The 13,529-nt window shown below is 37.2% G+C and overlaps 3 protein-coding genes across 5 annotated transcripts in view; all 3 read left to right on the top strand.

Annotated features, from left to right (window-relative positions):
* Positions 1 to 3,686, top strand: part of fam117aa (family with sequence similarity 117 member Aa) — a 9,350-nt gene extending 5,664 nt beyond the window's left edge. For all 3 annotated transcript variants that reach the window (XM_005726210.1, XM_005726211.1, XM_005726212.1), the window contains 3 exons: positions 315 to 540; positions 681 to 855; positions 2,274 to 3,686. In XM_005726210.1, the coding sequence (XP_005726267.1) occupies positions 315 to 540; positions 681 to 855; positions 2,274 to 2,487 (615 nt within the window). In that variant the 3' untranslated portion in view covers positions 2,488 to 3,686. The remainder of the gene's footprint in view (positions 1 to 314; positions 541 to 680; positions 856 to 2,273) is intronic.
* A 260-nt stretch (positions 3,687 to 3,946) lies between these two features.
* On the top strand, positions 3,947 to 10,647 carry slc35b1 (solute carrier family 35 member B1). Its single transcript, XM_005726209.1, has 9 exons — positions 3,947 to 4,615; positions 6,501 to 6,592; positions 6,778 to 6,908; positions 7,027 to 7,057; positions 7,544 to 7,704; positions 7,851 to 7,977; positions 9,282 to 9,388; positions 9,523 to 9,676; positions 9,961 to 10,647. Exons 1-9 carry the CDS (start codon positions 4,491 to 4,493, stop codon positions 10,011 to 10,013), a joined length of 981 nt encoding a protein of 326 aa, XP_005726266.1. The 5' UTR covers positions 3,947 to 4,490; the 3' UTR covers positions 10,014 to 10,647.
* Positions 10,648 to 12,557: 1,910 nt separating this feature from the next.
* ndufa4a (NDUFA4 mitochondrial complex associated a) overlaps positions 12,558 to 13,529 on the top strand; it is a 2,910-nt gene continuing 1,938 nt past the window's right edge. Inside the window, exon 1 of the mRNA XM_013909032.1 lies at positions 12,558 to 12,563. Coding sequence (XP_013764486.1) covers positions 12,558 to 12,563 — 6 coding nt within the window. The remainder of the gene's footprint in view (positions 12,564 to 13,529) is intronic.

Here is a 13,529-nt window from a genome sequence, read left to right as displayed (position 1 = left end):
CGTCTCTTCTCCCCTTTGGTTTTCTTTCTCTCTCTCCCCCTCTTTCTCTCATTCATTCCCCCTGTCCTATTTATTTAAAAAAAAAAAAAAAAAAAAAAAAAAAAAAAAAGTTACACCTTGCTAATACCAGGGTGGACCGCCTTATGCTTTCAGAACTGTTTTAATTATTCATAGCAAAGATTCAACAAGGTGCTGGAAACATTCCTCAGAGATTTTGGTCCATACTGACATGAAAAAAAGAAAAGGATCGTTATTCACATTCACTTCAGTGTTATTATGCTAAATTTTCATTTATTTGCTTCTAAATTTCACAGATTTTGGATATCCCAGATGGCCACAGAGCTCCCGCCCCTGCCCAGAGATGCAGCAGTGGCTCTCAGAGTGACCCCTCACCGGGGCCACTGGATCCTTCCCTTCTTTCTCCTTCTCAGTCCCCTTGTATTCTTGATACGTCACTTCTGACACCTTCAGGTTCACCTTGTCCTTTGAATCCATCACTTTTATCCCCATCCCAATCTCCCTGCACCATGGGAGAGCCAGGTTAGACAGGCTTACATTTCCTGTTTTGCAGTGCTTTATTAAACCATAAATGGATATATTTTTGAAAAATAATAATACTACAGACAGAGGTTTGCTTTAATTCTGGTATTGTTAGTGAAAATCTCTCTCTCTTTATGCAGAGCCTGTGGACTATGAGATCTTGTGTCCCTCTCCATCAGCATCGCTTCCTTCATTTGCACTGGATCCTCCTCTGCTGCAGGCCTGCTCCTCTTCGCCTCGTCCCAACAAAACCTACTCTTTTCAGCGCGAACCGCCAGAAGGCTGTGAGCGAGTTCGAGTGTGTGAGGAAGCAGTGTAAGTACACCAAAGCATCATGCATAGATCATATCATGCAATTATTTCCTACTTTCTATACCACAAATTTACTTTTGTACCCAACTAAACCCCTCCCACAAGTACCATCAGAGCAAAACAGGATGTCATTACCACTCCAAATCAAGTTCAGATCACAAGACAAAAGGCACACGTTGTAATCTTGGAGCCAGTAATGACAAATAATGTTGCCAAAGTTTTATACAAATTTATTATTTATGTGTATTTTTGTAACAGCTTGCTATGCATTTACATGTGGTCCCTTATGAATTTAACATTTCCAGGTTGAGCACCAAGTGTCCACCACTTTGATGAAATTTATGCCATTTTTCCAGTCTCTTCCAGTCTGAGAAGTCTCCAAGGAGGATTTGTTTTTAAATGTAACTTATTTACATTAAGCCACGTGACACGAGAAACAAGTACAAACTGAGGCCGTAACATTGCATTTGCAGGGGAATCATTATATACACATAATGTATATACAAATAGAAAGAACTTGGATTTATAGGAAATTTTTCCTTAAAAAAAACATATAGATGATAATAATTCCTATATGTGTGGTGATATTTATACAAAGTTTTGTTGAGATTGGCCCACCCGTTAAGGAGGACATAGTTATCTAGAGACATAAATGCATATATAATCTATGATTATTTAAGTAAGATGATGTTATTTGCACACTGTACTTGCTATTAAATTATGACACTATCTGAGTTTAGATTGGTTCCCTATATGCCACGTTTTCATCTGTTAATTCTGTTTGTCACTAAGTATGAAATGTACAGGAAAAATGAAGCCTTGATTGTGTTACCGAATTAGGATGACTTATTATTTGTGGCACATTAATTGCAATAACATTGGCATCCTTATTTGATATTCTGTAGAAAAATCTCCAGTCACTATATCAGCAGAAACAGATGAAAAAGCATTTTATCCTACACATTTGTGGGATTCCATAGTGTGTTGATTAGCAAAATTGCCTAATGCGCAAAAGGTCACAACTCGGAGGAAACGCAAATCCAGCCTCAGGAGGTCACGAGTCAGTATCTGCCTTGGAGCAGTCCCAAGTCTGGATAAATGAGAAGGTTACATCAGGAAGGACACCTGGCCTAACAATGTGTGTTAAATCAACTATGCGGCTCAATGCACTATGACAACCTTAGAAAATAAGCTAATTTATACACTTTTGAAGAAAACAGCTTAAATTAGTCTTGTCAGAATATCAGTGCACACTTGAAACCTTCTGATCTTGTGTGACAGTTATTTTTCACTGAATGATTTAATGGAATTGAAGGGTTGTAGAAGTTGTTATTATGGTGCTATAAATATGTAACTACATATAAAGCCGTGGGTGCTGTGTTGCAGTATGGGGGTTCATGCTTCTATCTCTCCATCTACAGCTCTGCCTATCAGGATGAGACTCTCCTCCAGTCATCCTGCCCTGACCCCAATAAAGTCAACTTCACCCCCCACGGAGGCTCAGCTTTCTGCCCGGTCAGTCTTTTGAAGCCCCTCTTGCCCTCCATGGACCTCCTCTTTCGTGGCCTGTCGGTATCTCCCGTCACTGGCTGCTCAGGTCAGGCCTCTCCTACCAGGCACCTGGGCATGCAGTAGGTGGATATCTGAGCAGAGTCTCTCAGGACTGAACCACATTGCACTGCCAGGACAAGCAGAAACTGGATGTGATATATATATATATATTTTTAATGCATCGTGACAATGGACAGTGTTGCATCACTGCTGTAACACGCCATCATCACTGTGATCAAAATAACCTTTGTGACTGTGAAGATTTGTTGCTGTCATACTTTAGAATAACTGTGGCCTAAATTCTGCCCGCTTTATCTTTTGTTTTGTTTTTATGTTTTTTTTTTTCCACCTGCAGGAAGCTTTGATTCAGCTGATATTTACCTCATCAGCACTTAAACTGTCCTAGTATTCAACCGTATGAGGCATGGATTAGACTGCAGGATTTAAGTTGTGGAAATGCTTGAAAAGCTTTATAAATACTTGCGTTTATTAAATCATTCTTTTGCATTAAAATTGTTCTAGTTAGAGACCGCAGTCTAGAAGGGATGCTTTTATTTTTCATCTTGAAACGTGAGAATTTACTGTCAAAAACCCTAGCACTTAGAACACACACTGGTACAGGTTTTGCCTTCTTACTATCCAAAAAATTGATGGGTATTGTAGTCGAGTATTGTTGATTTTAGATAAACATCCAGCTTAATTTGTGAGGGTTAACTGATGAAAAACAAAATATTTGTCGAATTTTTATATATATATATATATATATATCTGTTTGAAATATTTTTGGCTTAAAGCTTTCAATGGCCTACTTTTCTACAGACGTGTTTCAAGGGAGATACATATTTTTTTGTCTTTATAAGAAGCAGATGATACTGCTTCTGTTTTCACTGTTCTGACTTGTGCTGTTTTATAAGCAGACATTTTATAGCTTTATTTGCCTACAGGGGGCTTTGTTATAACCAAACTATTTTTAATAATTAGAGCAGGTTGTGTTTGTCAGTTTGAGCCTTTTTTGAACCCTGGAGTTTAGACCACAGTGTTAGTGAAAAGCTTGACCTCCTTTTGATTGAATTATTATTCAATTGTGTTTTTTTTTCCCTTCAACATAATAAATGACCTACAGGATAAATGGGGAGTAAACGTCAATGAAGAATTTGTCAGCTTTTTTTTTTTTTTGGTATTCTTTTTACGTGATAGCAGTTAAAAATGTTACCTGTGCTGTTGCCTGTGTAGAAAACAATAAAAGAAAATTGTTTTGGGGGCGTTAAAATGCCTTCTACGGTAATTATAATTCCTGTGGTTATTGTTTGTTGTCGTGTCTGCATTTGACACGTGTGTCTGTGGGTTTTTAAATCTAAACCCTCCCTCCTTTGCCAAATCAGCTTTGTGATTGGCTTAAAGCGGCTCCATAGTTCTTACATGGACCAATGAATTTAATCCACATCCTAGGACGACAAAAGGGCACGCGACATTTTCAAGAAAGGACCTCGGCTTTTTAAATAGCTGCCTCAAGTCACGACTAACCATTAAAAGTTAACGCGAACACCAAACGATCACAGAAGAGGCAGCGTTTTGTTTGCAGGATTGGAGCGGCGTATATTAAACACGTTATTATGCCTGTATGACTCAGGGTAGTTTTATTAAACTTAATATAAGCGTACAGGCTCAGGTGCTGACACCTAATGGGTCCTTTTAGAAGATAACTTTTCCTGCTAATTGCAGGTTTTAATTTCCCAATGAAAACCCGAGCGGCACATCCTTACCGTTACTCGGGTGTGAAAAACGGGATGCTTTTAATATAGCAGCTGCACAGCTAGAAGGCCCTTCTGTCTGGGGTGATATAGAACAACCAACTATGGCATGATACTCGAATCTCAAGACAAGAGTTGGAAAGCTCCGGCAAATAAGATTTACTGCGATATATCACCAAGTCTTCCAGCTGGTGCATAATCCACAGCCAACGTAAACACGCGAGCGCCATTTCCGGGCTCGTGATAGCGGCTATAGTGGAGCGAGAGGTCGGAGCGAGAGGAGCGGGAAGTGGAGCGGTGGTGTCGGTTAACATTCCCGGGGTGGTCGACGACGGCATGGCAGCGGGAAAGGGAGCTGGGAAGCCCGCCTGGCTGTGGGACAATATGAGGTTACGGTTCATCGTTTGCTTCTTCGGAGTCTTCGTGTGCTACTTTTATTACGGAATATTGCAAGAGACGATGTAAGTAACGAAGCTAAACTAGAGACATTGTTATGCTGCTGTGAACCAAAACTCCCTTCAAAAAGCTGCCGCTTTAATATTGCTATGCATACATTAAAAATTTAGTTGGAGTTTGGTTATAGTTTTGTCATTAGAAAAAAATCACAGTTCTCATAATCGTAATCATATGAGCATATGACCTGAAGCACTGTCTTTGTAGATCTCCAGATCTGTTAAGTAAAACTAAATACAGTACTGCAGCAGTATCCCCCCTTTTTGATTGATTGATTTATTTTTACATATTCGTCACACTTAAATTTCACTATTAGACAAAGATGACCCATGTAAATATAAACTGTCATTTTTTAACTTGTTATTTAATTTATTAAAGGGGGGGGGGGGCTATCAAAACCTACCGGGCTCTGCAAAAGTAATTACCCCCTAAAACTAATAAGCGGTTGTGCCAACCTTGGTAACAAGAACTGTAATCAAGTATTTGTGATAACTGGCAATGACTCCTTTATGTCACTGTGGGGCAGATATTGCTTTCCTCACTGTTCTTTGTAGAATTGGTTTGACCACATTAAATGGTTTTTTGAAAATGAATGTCTGTTTCAGGTCAATCTGAATTAAGTCTGGACTTTGACTAGCAGCTTTTAGCATCTCTGAGGTGGACTTGCTGGTGTGTTTCAGATTATTGTAATCCTGTTTAACCCAAGTGAACTTAAACTGTAGGGCACAAACTGATGGCTGGAGATTCTCTATGAGGATTTTCTGGTCGAGCAAAATTTGCGGTTCCATCAATTAGAGCAAGTTGTTCTGATCATGAAGCAGCCTCAGGTTATAACACTACCACCACCATGTTTGACTGCTGCTGTTATGATGTGTTAGTTTTACATCAGATAAGATGGGATTCAAACTTTCTAAAAAGTTGATCTTTTGTCAGACAGGATCTATTTAAGCAATTTCGTTATTCAACGGGTTTGGCCTGGGTGTGACTGTGACTAGTGAAACTGGGCTCAGCTTTCAAACTGCGGTAATCAGAGTTAACTTGTGGTTTAACGATAAATGGGCGCAATTACTTTTTCACACAGGTTTGGCTCTTTTTGCCTTAATAAATTAAATCATGGTTTTCTCTGGTTACCGCTGACTAATATTAAAATTTGTTTGATGAAATGAAACGTGTGTGAGAAATATGCAAAAGAATAAGACATCTGGAAAAATTCTTCTCTGAAGAATAATTTTTTTTATTTTTAGTCTATCTTAAAAGCAAAATTCTGCATTACACAGACTTTTGTTTTTGCGTTGTTTTTCTTTTTGGGGGAGTATATTTAAAAATCTCAGAGGTTTACTGGTTCAGGCATAAGTTTTTGCAAAAGAGACATTTTAGTTTCATGTATACTGTTTCTCCTATACATGCAACTTTAAAATCTGCAGTCTGGCTTATGTAAAGTAAGCAGAGCTCTGCCTGTGTTCTCTTTCACATACTGAGAAAGGACACAGATGGTATGCTGTCAACAAAGGGTACAGGAATACTCTCTGGTTTCAAAATGATGACTTGAAAATGCCATGTGAGGTGAAGCGGCACTTCTACAAACCAATGTCTGACTTTTATTACATGTTATTACATGTTGTTATGACTATGGACATATTATCTTCAGATTAGCCCACTAAAAACAATTGCAAACTGACACCAAGTACTCAAGCAAGACGGCTGCTGAAAAAACTTTTGGTCCACTAACAGACTGCTACCCTCACCACACCCCTCTTTCACTCTCCTTTTCTGAATGCCCTTTTCACAGCTAGGAGACACATGAAACCACTCAGATGTTTAACCTAGCTATTTGCATGCTCCTGCCAAGACGGGTCTGTTGTGTTCAACATGCTGTTGCTCTCTGTTTTCTAGCACTCGAGGTGATTATGGTCACGAGAAGTTCAGATTCGCCCGTACGCTGGTCTTCATCCAGTGCATCATCAGTTGTGTCTTTGCAAAGATCTGTGAGTATGTGCTGCACAAAATGCACACAAAAACTAATAACAGTGGTTAAAAGACTCCACTGACTCTGCTAGGAAACACCTGAGAACAACACCAGTCGAATCTCTTGTATGTTAACTTCTCTGCCTAATATTTAAAATAATGTAATGTTGTGAACTTTTTTCTTTAATTCTCTTTTAATAATTAGTGATCCAGTTTTTTGAGAGCTCCAAGCCAGATCACACGAAGAGCTGGCTCTATGGCCTGTGCTCGCTCTCTTATCTTGGAGCCATGGTGTCCAGTAACTCTGCCCTTCAATATGTCAACTATCCCACCCAGGTGAGTATGCCCTATTTAAATGGGTCAACAGTAACTGGTTATGTGTTTTTCTTTTTTCATTGTATGTGTATTTGTGCTTGAGCCTTGCATATTCTATAACTGCGTTTTTGTTTGATAGGTTTTGGGGAAATCCTGCAAACCCATACCAGGTAAATCGAACAAAAATAAGTGTTGTAGTGTTGCTTTTTAAAGTGCTTTCTTTCACCATATCATTTACATAATATTTTGTCACTGCTTACCTTTGTTTCCGTAGACAACAGTCTGTCTGTACTGACTAATTCAGAAAGTGTACAGTATGCAGGGTGTGTATGAGGAAATATACAAAGTCAAATTATTTACTTTTTTTTTTTTAAGTGTAGGCTACCAAACAAACACGAGTGATTCTGAGGTCTTTTCTTACAGATTAGGGACACATTTAGTTTGAATATTCTTCTTAGGCATGTGGAGCTGAGAGCCTGCTTTGCATATTACAGTATGTCCTGTTTATACATGAAGGTTAACTCTCACCCCTCACAGCTTGGTTATCGCTTGAATTCTGTTTCCTTCCATATGTTTCACTCTCAGGGCTGAAGTTTTGACACGCTGTCCAGGCTGGTATCAATCGGCTTCATATTTCTGTTATTGTGTCCTTGCAGTGATGATCCTCGGTGTGACAATACTGAGGAAGAAGTATCCACTGGCTAAATACCTGTGTGTGTTGCTGATTGTGAGCGGTGTTGCTCTTTTTCTCTATAAACCCAACAAGAGCTCTGCTGTTGGTGATGACCATATTTTTGGCTTTGGAGAGATTCTGCTGGTGAGCTAACACATATTCTGTTCATTTCACCTATTTGTCCTCATATGCTGCCCATCTGCTTGCATCTCCCTCGTGTCCTCACGGGTGCTTTGACTTTCCCATTACTTTCATCTCATGTCTCGGTGTTGTGTTTTGCTGCATCATAGCTGGTCTCTCTGACATTGGACGGTTTGACTGGTGTGGCCCAGGACCACATGAGGGCTCGCTTCCAGACGGGTGCGAACCACATGATGCTGAACATCAACATGTGGTCCAGTCTGGTGCTGGGACTAGGTGAGTCTCACATCTAATAGAATATGTGTCAGGAGCATGCAGGCTCTCATTCCAACTGAAAATACATCTGGCCATTACACTGATTTGCTCACCTGCAGCTAGAGAGGAGACACTAATGAGCAAACTCACCTTGGTGTGGTTCAGTACTGCCAACACTGGTGAATATATGGTTTCAAAGCTTTCTTTATGAATAATTATCTAAGAGCATAGTACCGGTTTAAGGCTTTTGCAGAAAATTTCTTATGGTGCTATAATGTTTATAATTAACAAAAAAATTTTGATTAAAGATAAGAACAAAATATCCTATGTTTAATGTAGTTTTCTTCAGGTGCTTTTCCACTCAAAACTTTTTAAACACCAATTCAAAGTGAAATCACCTCATGGTGATTTTGCATTTACAAAAGTACCATAAGGTGTTCTCCGTTGTAGTGCTGTGTTCCTAAGGTGATTTTAATGTGAGTTTGGTATATTTTATTCTCATTCTGGATTCTGACATGAGCTCCAGGATGAATAGCGGGTGCGATGCAGTAGATGGTAGCAAGAAGTTTAAAAAAAACAACCCTCAAACAGAACCAATAACAGCTGCATTAGAAGCAGAAAATGTGTGCACTTTTCCCTCAGGAGGCAAAAACTCATTAATTTAGTCAAGGCATAGTGCGGAGTGTTATCTTTTTAGATAAGAAATCCTCCACCTCAAAGCCCTCAGTTCTGTTAGCAGATTGCTACAATATGCTGAAGAGCAAGGCACATAAAACAAACACAATTTAATGATGGGTTTTTTAAGGTTAGGTACTAATGGGCTCTGAGATAAAGATCAAAAGGTCAAAGATTATATGAGAACTGGAGGACTGTCATCACTTTTAAGCTAACTAACTGGTAGGGTCTGCCGTCTTGGAGTGTTTTTCTATCCTTCCTGAACCACTTTATTATGCTAAATTACATTTTATAAAGCTATGGCGTTTTTTTTGTAAGCGTTAAGTGCAGTTCCAATATGCAACCTTAACAGCTTTTAGTTATTGGTTGTCAAATGTGTGCAAATGCAGATATACTCCTGGTTTCAACATGCACAGCAAGACTTTGATGTCTAGTATTTCCCAAGATGCAAAGGTATTCTTATACCTCCACTCCTACAAATTCATTACACCCCCACACTAAGATTTCACCTAACTGCTAATACTGTACAGAACCACTTGGTGGTGCTGTACATTCACACTGTGAACTCGGTCTGGTTTTCTTACCAAGGATAGTCAGAAATAAACTGTGTTTTGAAAAGTTGTTGATGTTACGTTCCTCTCTGTTCTCAGCGGTGTTGTGGACAGGGGAAGTGTGGGAATTCCTGAGTTTTGCAGAGCGCCACCCGGGCATCTTTTACAATATATTTCTGTTTGGAGTCACCAGTGCTTTAGGCCAGGTAGGTGGATCAATGCGAGTACTGATTATTAGCAATGCCATATTAAAGAACAGGAAACACCCTGTTGTGTTTTACAATAGATACTTAGTAATGACTGACATCCTGACTGGCCGGCTCAAATGTTCCTTTTTCAGACCTTCATCTTCATGACAGTTGTGTACTTTGGGCCTCTGACCTGTTCCATTGTCACAACTACGAGGAAGTTCTTCACCATCCTTGGCTCTGTTATTTTGTTTGGCAATGTAATGACTACAATGCAGTGGGTTGGCACCATTCTAGTATTCCTCGGTCAGTAACTATATTACTTTCGTATTTTAATATATTAGATTTCCATTTCGTCAGGTTTCCAAAAGGTTGATTCTGTTCATCTGGACAGTCTTTTCAATCCAAGTGACAAAACGTTTCTCCCATTGAAAACGCTACATCCAGATGAACAGAGTCAAATTTTTGGAATTTACTTACCTGGATGATTGAGTATGCATCAAGACATGTCATCAGGTTAAATGTATATAAAATATCTGTTCAGATGTTGTGTCTTCCCTCCATTCACATCTTTGGTTTTCTCACTTTAGGTCTTGGAATGGATGCTAAATTTGGCAAAGCCCCCAAGAAGACTACACACTGAAACACACTGGCGCACATGTGGAAAAAAAGAAGAGAAATACTAGATTGGAAACACTATAGCCAGTATATTATTTTCATAAGGCATCATGTACAGGCACACTATATGTGCCTATGACTTGTTGAACTATGGTCAGATATTTTACTGCATTTAAAAGAGAGTCGTTGTAGTTTTCAACTCCAGCTTCTGTTGTGTACAGTTGATATACTGAAGAGATGCATTATATGGGATCAAGTCCAGAATGAGCTGTGACACAACCTGCAGTCCTTTTTGTGGAAGAATTTGAACTGGCTGAAGTGCACAGGTGTAAACCTTATTTTATTCAGACAAATCTTTATTGTTTCTGAAACCAGCTCACCTGCCTTGGATTGATGTTGAACCAAACAAGGCCTTAGAAATACATTTCCAGCAGTTAACCCATGAAATTACACCAAATGGTTTACAAATGGATGCTTGAATGTGTGTAATTGTAACATTTAGTTTGTCTGAGAAAACAATTAGTAAGTTTAATGTCCTTTATGAAAATTTAGACGGTTGTATGTCGCCTGTTGTCTTATGTCCAGTCTTACTTTTAAATTGTATTTACGTTTATTTTCTAAAGTTGAAAATTACTTGCCATAAAAGGGAAATTATTATATTTTGTTGTCATTTTTATTCTTTTTTTTTTTTCCAGTTTTTAAAAACTGGTTCAAATCGGTTCATTCTACAATGGTATTGACTGCATCATGGCACTAATCACCAGCTACTTGTTAAACTTGTTAGCCAAACCCAACAATTAAATGTATTTAAACACCCATCGATATTCCAATAATATGTAGCTTACACAATTTTCTCTACTTCAAATAATATTTTTAAAGATGCATTGATTGTGGAAATGCACCTAAGGAATGAAAGGACACTGGACTTCTAAATATGAAATGCCCCTGAATCAATATTTTGAATGGAACTGATAAAAAACTGGAATATTGATTATATCTTAAGGGAAATGTCCTTAAACCTGACAATTAAAACTAAATAGCCAGGGTTTTGTTTTGTTTTGTCTTGAAAATCAATGCAGTGTTTGGAGGAGAAATAGCTGACAGTGAACTCTGCAGTTAAAACATGGATGCACTGATAAGAGATGTTAACAGCAGCCTGTTTTGTTTCTTTATATTTAATAAAGAAACTAAATATGCAATCTTTAATGTATTTAAATAAGGCCTGCTAAATTTTACCTTCATACTACAGAAATTTTAAGTTATAGGTCCTCAAAGTACTTAGGGGACATAAGTGTTTTTCCCCCCCAAGATTTTTAAATCTGTCATAATTTAATAAGTGCATTTGATAGCAAAAATTGAAATCTGATGACATTTTCAGGGTTTAACCTTCCACTTAGATTAGTTTTACACCCACTCTAAATGTCACAGTCCAAAGCCCAATTCTTGTTTTCTTTAGCATGATTAATTAATACATTTTTATAACCAACTTTTAACATCAATATCATAGTTCACCAATATCATACAGTGAAATCTGAGATCTATTTTATCATTCAATTAAAATAAATTTGAAGCAAATGAGCACTATTTATGTATAATGCAAATTATATACTCTGTGTGCACTTTGAGAGAAAGTACTCAGGAAATTATATGAAAGTAGCATTTAGCATTTAAATATACCACAGTTGTAGTTCAAAAAATAAAATTACAACTCATAACAGTGCAGAGGGGAGGCCTCAACAACAAATTAACATCATTAACTGTGAGGAGAAAATCCAAATAAAACAAAAGTGAAAACAAAATAGCAACTTTAAAAAAATATGATAACTCATCAAGGTCATGAAAGTCATGATGATTTTGGACTCTTTGTTATTTCTTTGAACTGTTGTTTTTCCAGTGTGGAATGATTGTACGACAAACATCTTTAATGGCTTTTAAAAACACGAATTGTTCTGTTTAGCAAGTTTCAGCTCAACCACACAGTTTTGGTAGCCATTAGCAAGCTGCTGGAAGAATTCTGGCTGAACATTTGACTTTTCTTGGCAGAATTTTATTTTTTTTTAATCTGCTTGATTCCCTGGCAAGAAGTTGGATTTTAATCATACTGCACAAATTTCCAATAGAGTCGAGAATTTGTTCCAGAAACTTAATGCTAGCCTCCTTTATCCATTCCAAACCCAGCTTTGGATTTGTGCTTTGGATTGTTTGGTGATCCTTTTGGAACACCCAGCTGTGTCCCATTGTTCTGTACTGGTCAATCCAGTGAATCCTCCTTATGCTGGCAAAGAGAAATTACCAGTTGTAACCAATCATTCTCTGTGATGAGAAGTTAATAGGCCTTTGCCTTGTCAAAAAAGATTTGGGTGAATGTGTGCCGTATATATATATATATGTTTATATAGGAATACGTATCTGTATACTTTTGACACACTGGATTAGCGAAAATCCAAAATACATTCAAACTTATGCCCACAATTCTTTGTTTTTTAAAGATCTAAGCTGTGCAATCATTCCCCTCTCGAAAAAGAAATGTTTTTTTTTAAACTAAATTACCATAACTTTCATACCCATGATGAGTGTATGTAAACTTCTAACCTTCTAACCTTGCTCTCTGTAGATGCCATAGAGCAAGATAAGGAGTTATGAAACTTTTCATTTCCCTAGAACAAAGTTAAGAAGCAAATAATGAAATACATAATGAATTACTCTGAATATTTATTCTCAAACATCATAATGATCATGGTGTGTCTCTACTGTTATCTATCATGCCACTAATATTAAAGATTTTTTTAAATAGAGTAAAGTGGAATTTAACATTAGGTAGACTTTATACTGTAGCTTGATATAATTATGAGCAACAGCTACTTCTGTCTTGGTATGGGAAACATATATAGCTGACTGCACATATTACAGTAAACACAATTTATATTTATAGTGCAGTATAAGATGATAAATGAAAAAATATCTGTTCTGGATCAGTGGGAACCAGAATTATTTTTTTTAAATTATTTTTATTTATTTTTTTTATTGAGTTTTGACTTCAGTTGAGTTTAATATAGCTCCCAAAATGTGTTTGCTCATTTTGGTTACAAATGTTTACTTTTCATTGAGTTTTTATTAGCTTAAGTCTTTATTTTAGGCCTCCAGGATATGGAGAGCATCTACTGGAGAGGATGTTTAGGGAAAAAATCAGAATATCTAGTACATTAAAAAAAAAAAACCTTTCTGAAAGCAGGTCACCCACAAGTCCCAATAAACATGTTCATCAAAGCCTCATCAGGCTGGTTACGATATGTTTTTCATTTTATTTTAAGTTTTTTTTTTCAAGTACACAAAATCGTTTCAGTTAGCTTATATATATTTTTTTTCAAAAGTGTACTTTTTATTTTTATTAACTAAAAAGCTTTTTCGACATCTACTAGTTTTTATTTTAGTTTTAATTAATTACAATAACCTCGGTAGGATCTAAGCTTTTCTTTGTTTAATAATCACATAAAATTTGAACGAAATATTGGGAATAAGAATAATAAAATACTTTTTTTTT

This window comes from Pundamilia nyererei, unplaced genomic scaffold (assembly GCF_000239375.1).
Source record: "Pundamilia nyererei isolate P.nyererei 1_Seehausen unplaced genomic scaffold, PunNye1.0 scaffold00018, whole genome shotgun sequence".
NCBI lineage: Eukaryota > Metazoa > Chordata > Actinopteri > Cichliformes > Cichlidae > Pundamilia > Pundamilia nyererei.
The sequence above is the reverse complement of the archived record's forward strand: the minus strand, read 5'-3'. Positions and strand labels throughout refer to the sequence as shown.

Coding starts and splice junctions, on each gene's coding strand:
- slc35b1 (XM_005726209.1), top strand. CDS start 4,491: ATGGCAGCGGGAAAGGGAGCTGGGAAGCCCGCCTGGCTGTGGGACAAT. Junction 6,593..6,777: donor TTGTGTCTTTGCAAAGATCT/GTGAGTATGTGC, acceptor TTTAATAATTAG/TGATCCAGTTTTTTGAGAGC. Junction 9,389..9,522: donor TCACCAGTGCTTTAGGCCAG/GTAGGTGGATCA, acceptor TTCCTTTTTCAG/ACCTTCATCTTCATGACAGT.